The sequence below is a fragment of the Tupaia chinensis genome, unplaced genomic scaffold (assembly GCF_000334495.1).
Source record: "Tupaia chinensis unplaced genomic scaffold, TupChi_1.0 Scaffold000316_1, whole genome shotgun sequence".
NCBI lineage: Eukaryota > Metazoa > Chordata > Mammalia > Scandentia > Tupaiidae > Tupaia > Tupaia belangeri.
This window is the reverse complement of record NW_006159809.1, coordinates 6670979-6677626: the sequence shown is the minus strand read 5'-3', so window position 1 is coordinate 6677626 and position 6648 is coordinate 6670979. Positions and strand designations below refer to the sequence as shown.

General features: G+C 58.8%; 1 protein-coding gene across 1 annotated transcript in view; it reads left to right on the top strand.

The window, feature by feature from the left end:
- Positions 1-6648, top strand: part of DYSF (dysferlin) — a gene marked incomplete in the record, with an annotated part of 243950 nt that overhangs the window by 92089 nt on the left and 145213 nt on the right. Inside the window, 5 exon segments of the mRNA XM_027772968.1 lie at positions 1624-1665; positions 3133-3248; positions 3726-3839; positions 4964-5141; positions 5560-5684. Coding sequence (XP_027628769.1) covers positions 1624-1665; positions 3133-3248; positions 3726-3839; positions 4964-5141; positions 5560-5684 — 575 coding nt within the window.

Here is a 6648-nt window from a genome sequence, read left to right as displayed (position 1 = left end):
GGCGTGGGGGCCGGCCTTTGTCGCAGCCACTAGGTGCTCCTGGCCACCAGAGGCCGGGAGAAGATGGACTCTTGGGGACCAGCAGTTGGCATAATGGCTAAGTCGCTGGACTCCCGCGTAGTCGACCGCGGTTCAAATCCTGGATCCGGTGGCTTGAACTCACACCGGACGCGTGTGTGTGTGTGCCCAAGATCCCGAGAGGAGAATGGAGGAGAAGGGATTTCTCGCTTTCTGTCTCTCTGTCTCTCTTTTTCTGGCAAGCACACGTGCCCTATAGTAAAAACCTCTGAAAAAGAAAAAAGAAGATGACTTGTCCCTGCCACTGCCCTCCCCAGGGCTGTAGCTTGCTGAGTTGGTCCCCTTGCAGTTGCAAGAAACACCCCAGGCTGGGCTCTCCCATGGATGCAAACCTATTCTTGTGCATATGAAAATGGCCACGCATGGCGATTTCTGCAGCCCTGACTTCTGCCAGCAGGCGCTGGTAGCTGAGGCCAGGCTGCAGAGGGCTGAGGGGCGGGGCTCGCCCTCCTGGAGGCCTGTCCTTATCTCCAGACCTCTAATTCCTGTCTTTCCCTTTCCGTACCTCTGCTTTTTTCCTTCACAATATTTTCTCCAACTCTAGGCTCCTAACTATAGTCATGGAGCTACAAAAAAATAGGTATTTTTTTTTCAGAGGAGAACAATAGGCGAACAACAAATAAAAATAATCAGCAAGTTCACCGCCAAGTCCCCAGGCTTGGTTGTGACCTCAGACTGGGTATTACTTTGCTGGTGAAGGAGAAAGGAAAGGTCAGAGAGCACGGTGGGAGGAGCTTCGGGTAGGGGGTGGGATCCCTATCTTGGGGGATCTTATACCTGCCTAGAAGTGAGGGACGGATTCCTGGAGCCCAGAAGCTTGCCAAAGGATTTTCTTCCTTGACTCTCTTATTTCTCGACGTCACTTACCAGCACGGAGGGTTATGCCAAGTGTGCAGAGCCTTCAGCTTAATGGACGCGTCTGTCTCTAGGCTTCGCCGGAAGCGGCAGGTGCCAGAAGCCAGATCTCATTGCGTGCCCCTTGTGAAAATGCAACACGGCGCCCTCGCTGGCAATACCGTGGATGACCACTAGGTGGAGATGTTGGGCCTTGGAATGCGGCTGTCAGCCCGCTCAGCCGCACCAACCTGCCATCCGGGTTGGGGCACTGGGTGTGCCTGGCAGTCCAGCTCTGGCTTTTTTTGTGTGTGTTTCTCCCACTCTTTCTTTGTGTCTATACTTTGTTTTCTTCACTTATCTGGCTATTATATGGCAAAGCGCATTTCCTTTTTTTGGTGTTATTTCTTGAATGTATTGAGTCGAGTTTGAGTCCAGTCTCAATCAGCAAACAGCACACAGACGTTGGTGCAGATCAGGCGGAAAGGGACGGGGCTGTGGTGGGGCTGGGGTCTGTATCTGCTTGGGCACCAGGGGTGGCTTAATCTGTGATCCGTTCACAGCTGGGCTGGGGCCACATCTGTCTCGCACCCGGGAGCTGTCTGAACATCTGTCTGCCTGCCGGCTCTTCATCCATAGCGGGGTTCACATAACCCTTCCTCCTTCCAGCCAGGCCCATCCTAATCCCTTTTCCATTTCTTTACGCCTCAGAGGAGCCTGCAGGTGTGGTCAAGCCTTCTCCAGCCACAGACCGTACGTTGCTGTCACCGTGGGGCAGGAGGGGAGCGGGGCATGGGGTTTGTTGGAGGGGAGACGGTGCAGAAGAGGAGAGGGGAATTTCCTGTTTGGCCTGAAGTGGGACCCCTCCGTCCCAGAGCTTGCCTTGGCTGTTACCTCTCCATCATGCTGCGCTGCATATGTAAATTGCTTGGCCTGCTCTCAGGGCAGTTTCCTCCCACCCTCCCAAGTGCTCTCCAAAGCTGCTGGGCTTGGGCTGATGTTCCAGGGGGACCTCTCTGTCTGGCAGTGAGGGGCTGGGGCAGGCCTGGGGGCCTGCAGTAGGGTGGGGGCGTGTGAGGTGTCTGAGGGAGCAGGAGGAGGCCGGGGGAGTTCAAAGCTCTGACAGGAATAACTAGGAAAACACGTGTGGGTCCGTCGGCCTGAGCCTCCCACCTCTGTGCCCACAGCCAGAGCTCCCTTTGCGTGGGGTCTGGACAAGGAACAGTATCAGAGGATGCAGGTGGCCCTGGCCCAGCTGGTGGGGGAGGAATGGCTCCAGCCTCACCCTGTCACAGACGCACAGTACCCAACTTCAGGTGTGGCTCCAGCACAGCTTTGCTGGGGGCCATTATTTTGCGCCTGTCTAGGCAGCCCTCCTGTGAGTCCCTTAGGCCATACCTGTACCTTTGGCATTCCGGAAATGCCCTTTTCCCCTCCTCTGAAGGGACACCCGTTTAGAGAACAGTCAGTAAAGTCCCGTTCTGGGAGACTGCTGCGAGCTTAAAAAGGACTTTGACAAAAGATTCTCCCGAAGGACAGAGGCGATGTAGAGAAAGACTTTCCAGAACATTAGTGCTGCTGTTCCCTGCCTCTCCCCGACCTGCTCCATGGAGAACAGTTCTCTGCACGATGTGTGTGGGATGAGGGGTGCCCCTGGGATGAGTCTAGGCTGCCAGGACAGGCATGTGCCGGGGGCTGTGCTGTGGGAACACCTATGAGAGCCCCTTGCTGGCCCCTGGGAGATGGCTTTTCAGGTCACCAGGCTTTGGGACCTCCTTCAGGCCTGCCCACTGGCTGCAGGGCCTGAAGGCCTGATGGAAATGCAGGGTGGAGAGTGCCCGCCGGGGCCTGGGGAGGGTGCAGGCAGTACAGGGCCCTGAGCCCAGCTGTGTGCCACCTGAGTGCATGGGCTTTGAGTGCACCGTGTTGTCCCGGCCACTCCCTACTCCTGTGTTCCTTGGCATCGCTGAGCCTCAGTTTCCTCATCTGTAAAACGGAACTAATAAAAACAAGAAAGATACACGTCTGAGCACAGAGGCGAGGACTGAAGGGGCCGTGGGAGCTCACAAGCGCTAGCGAGTGCTGCTGTACTTCGTAGGCGTGCAGGGTCTGGTGTGGGGGGCCGAGGCCCGGGAATGGGCTGAGGTCTGAAGCTGGCTGGGCAGAGGACTAGCAGGCCCTGCTGGACCAGCCCCTCTGACCCCTGCTTGTGTCCCCCAGTGGACGACCATCTGGGCTTCCTCCCCACTTTTGGGCCTTGCTACGTCAACCTCTACGGTAGCCCCCGGGAGTTCACGGGCTTCCCGGACCCCTACGCAGAGCTCAACACGGGCAAGGTGAGCCAGCTGGAGCCCCGGGGAGGGCAGGACAGGCACGTGCCCAGGTCTGCGGGTGGACTTCCAGCCTGGCCCCGTCCACCTCAGGCCCAGTCTTTATGCCAGTGGCCTGATGAGGCCTGAGCAGCCCCAGGGCCAGGCATCGAAACTCCTTCCACCCCGCCTCCTGGCCCCTTCTCTCCTGTTGCCCTTAACTCTGTCCCTCCCTCAGGGCCAGTCTGACCATCAGGTTGCTGGTCCCTGAGGCAGCCAGGCCCCTTTCTCTCAGGTTTCATCTCCCCTAGGGCTGGGCTCAAGCTTGGCCCTGGCCCTCTGGGTAGCTTATCCTGTCCTGACCTCGCTGGGCCATACTTGGCCCACGCAGAGTGAGGAGTCAGCTCAGGTGCCCGGGAGATGAGCTCCCTCAGGGCCACATCACGGACATTCCCTTCCCCTCCCTCTGTCCTCTCCTTCCGGTGACCTGACCTTCCCTTGAAGGGCGAAGGCGTGGCCTACCGAGGCCGGGTGCTCCTGTCCCTGGAGACCAAGCTGGTGGAGCACAGTGAGCAGAAGGTGGAGGACCTCCCTGCGGACGACATCCTCCGGGTGGAGGTGAGGCAGGGGCATGGCTCTTAAGGGGGTGGGGGTGTCCAAAGTGGGGAGGGAGGGATGGCCAAGTTGAGACTGGCCTAAGTGTCATGGCGGAGGGAGACCTAGCTCTGCCCCCCAGTCACGGTGCCTTCACCTCTCCGGGCCTTGTCTGGGCTGTAAAGACTGACCTTGGCTCCCTGGAGCAGTGTTGAGAGGCTCAGAGAAGACACACCACGTGTTACAGGTCTGCAGCAGGAGCTGTTGTTTTGTTGCAGTAAAGTAAGAAGTGAGTCAATTAAGCTCTGCCCTCAGTCAGACGCTGTGCTGAGGCCCCTGATGTCCTGAGTCCCTCGGCATCCCCTGAAGTGGCCACTGCTGCTGTCCCCATTTATAGATGAGGACCCGGGGGCCCCGAGATAGTGGAGTAGTGAACAGTGGGGCTGGGCCGTGTGTCTAGGAGGCAGTTGTGTGCGGCTCACACTCGGGTGGAGATTTTAGACACCGCCGTGGGATGGCTCTGGTTTGAATGCGGCTCTACCACTTACAAGCTGTCTCAGTTTTCCTGCCCGTACAGTGTGTGTGGGGTAATAATTACGTGTAGCTCGTAAGATTGTCATGAGACTGAAGCGAATTGATACATGTATGCATAAGCAGGTGAGAGCGTCGGCTGGTATCACCTCTTCTCTGCCTCCCACGGAGGGGGTTGTAAAACCATCTTGGCTTGAAGCAGGACTGATATTCAATAGGCTGCCCACCATCCCTCAGCCCTGTGCCCACTGGCCAGTGGAGACCATGAGATTCTGCTCTCCCAGGGACCTGGCGGCCTGTGTGGACTGTAGAGCTGGCTGGTGGCGCAGAGCCTCAGGCCTCCCAGTGTCCCTGCGGGGCACCGTGGAGACACTGCTCGGTGACTGACGCGGGGCGCCCTGGCCGCTGGTTTGGATTATGGAGCGGCATGCCCTGGGAGGAGCAGGTCTCAGTAGGGGACACGGCCAGATGCACAGGCCTGAACATGGACGCCGTTTCTCTGCGGGACTATCTGCCACGGTTAGATAGTTACTGGGTGGCAGGGACGGCGAGGCAGAGGTGAGACCCCTCTGCAGGGCTGTCTCCCTGACCCTCTGGCTGGCGCCCTCTGCCCTCAGAAGTACCTCCGGAGGCGCAAGTACTCCCTCTTCGCCGCCTTCTACTCGGCCTCCATGCTGCAGGACGTGGACGACGCCATCCAGTTCGAGGTCAGCATCGGCAACTACGGGAACAAGTTCGACACCACCTGCCTGCCCCTGGCCTCCACCACCCAGTACAGTCGCGCAGTATTTGATGGTGAGGCCCCCGCCGGGACCCATCCTCGGGACAGGGCTTCAGCCTCCCTCCTGCCTCTGTGGGGAGCCACTGAGGCAGCTCCCTGTGCTGCCTCCCCCTGCTTTCCCCCTGGGGGTCCTGCCAGCAGTGTCCACAGATGTGGCTCCTGCACGAGCTGTGCTTGGCATTGGTCCTGGCCCATTTTGGTCACTGCATGGAGCCCGTGGAGCTCAGTTCGGAGGTTGGGGAGTATGGCTGGACTTCCCTGAGTCGTTCTGGAGGCCCCGCCATTCTGATGTGCTAAGGAGCCCCTATAAGAGCTGTGGCTGGCCCCTCCCAGCGGTGCTGGCTCTCTCCCTGTGGGGCCCAGCAGGCCTGAGCTCAGTGGCACCCTGTCCCCTTCGCTCCTGCTTGGTGCTCAACCCCCTGCCCCTCTCAGGGTGCCACTACTACTACCTGCCCTGGGGCAACGTGAAGCCCGTGGTGGTGCTGTCATCCTACTGGGAGGACATCAGCCACAGAATCGAGACCCAGAACCAGCTGCTCAGGATCGCCGACCGCCTGGTGAGTGAAGACTGGTCCTGAAGGTGCGGACGCCCGTGACGCGCCCCTGCGCCGACCTGCGAGGCTCCGGGCCTACCCGCTTGTGGGCTGGTCTCCTTTGTGTCCTGACCATGCGAGGCTCGCAGTCTGGTCCTGCACACTGGGAAGAGAAGAGCGGGGACGAGAACAATCCTGGGGACCCTCCTCTGATGTAGGAGACAGAAGGACGGGAAAAACCGCAGGAGCGGCAGGACAGAGCCCGCTTCTGCTCATCTTCCGTCTTCGTCAGTGCGGTGTGAGCCTGACCACGTGCGGGGCCTGTGCTAGAGCCAGATGGGAGCGGGGAGCGGCCCTGCTTCCGGCGCAGGGCAGGGGGGAGAGCACGCTCCCAGCGCCTCTCCTGCAGGGCTGTCCAAACGTGATTCTGGTGACTGTCCAGGGTGCTGGGAGAGAGGTGGGCTCAGAGGAGGGTGAGCAGCCCAGGAGTGGGAGGAGGGCATCTTGGGTGCTGAGGGGGCTGCATGGGTTGGGGGAGATGGGAGGTGGGAGCCCAGCTAGGCTGTCACTGAAGGGGCCAGGGGTGGGAGGCCCTGGGAAAGAGGTGACCTTGTGGGGACATTACATGACTGGAGGTACCAGGCCTTGGAGGGCTGTCGGCGTCCGCCCCAGGGCTTAGCGCTATTATGGAAGAAGCAGAAAAGATGAGACAAAAGGATAGAGTGGAAATGGACACAGGCAGCCTGAGCCTAGATAGCCCAAGCAACCTGTGCCGCCCAGATGAACTGGACGTCTTTACTTATAGTACAAGGAGACATTACACATGTATGTTTCATGACACTTCATGGATTAGTTGCCAGGTTACAGACAATGAGAAGCAGTTAACAAATCTATAAGGGATTAGTCATACCCTGGGCAAGGTGTATCCCTTGGTGGTAATCCCATCTAGAGTAAATCTCATCTTCCTTTCTAATGCAGAGAACTAGCT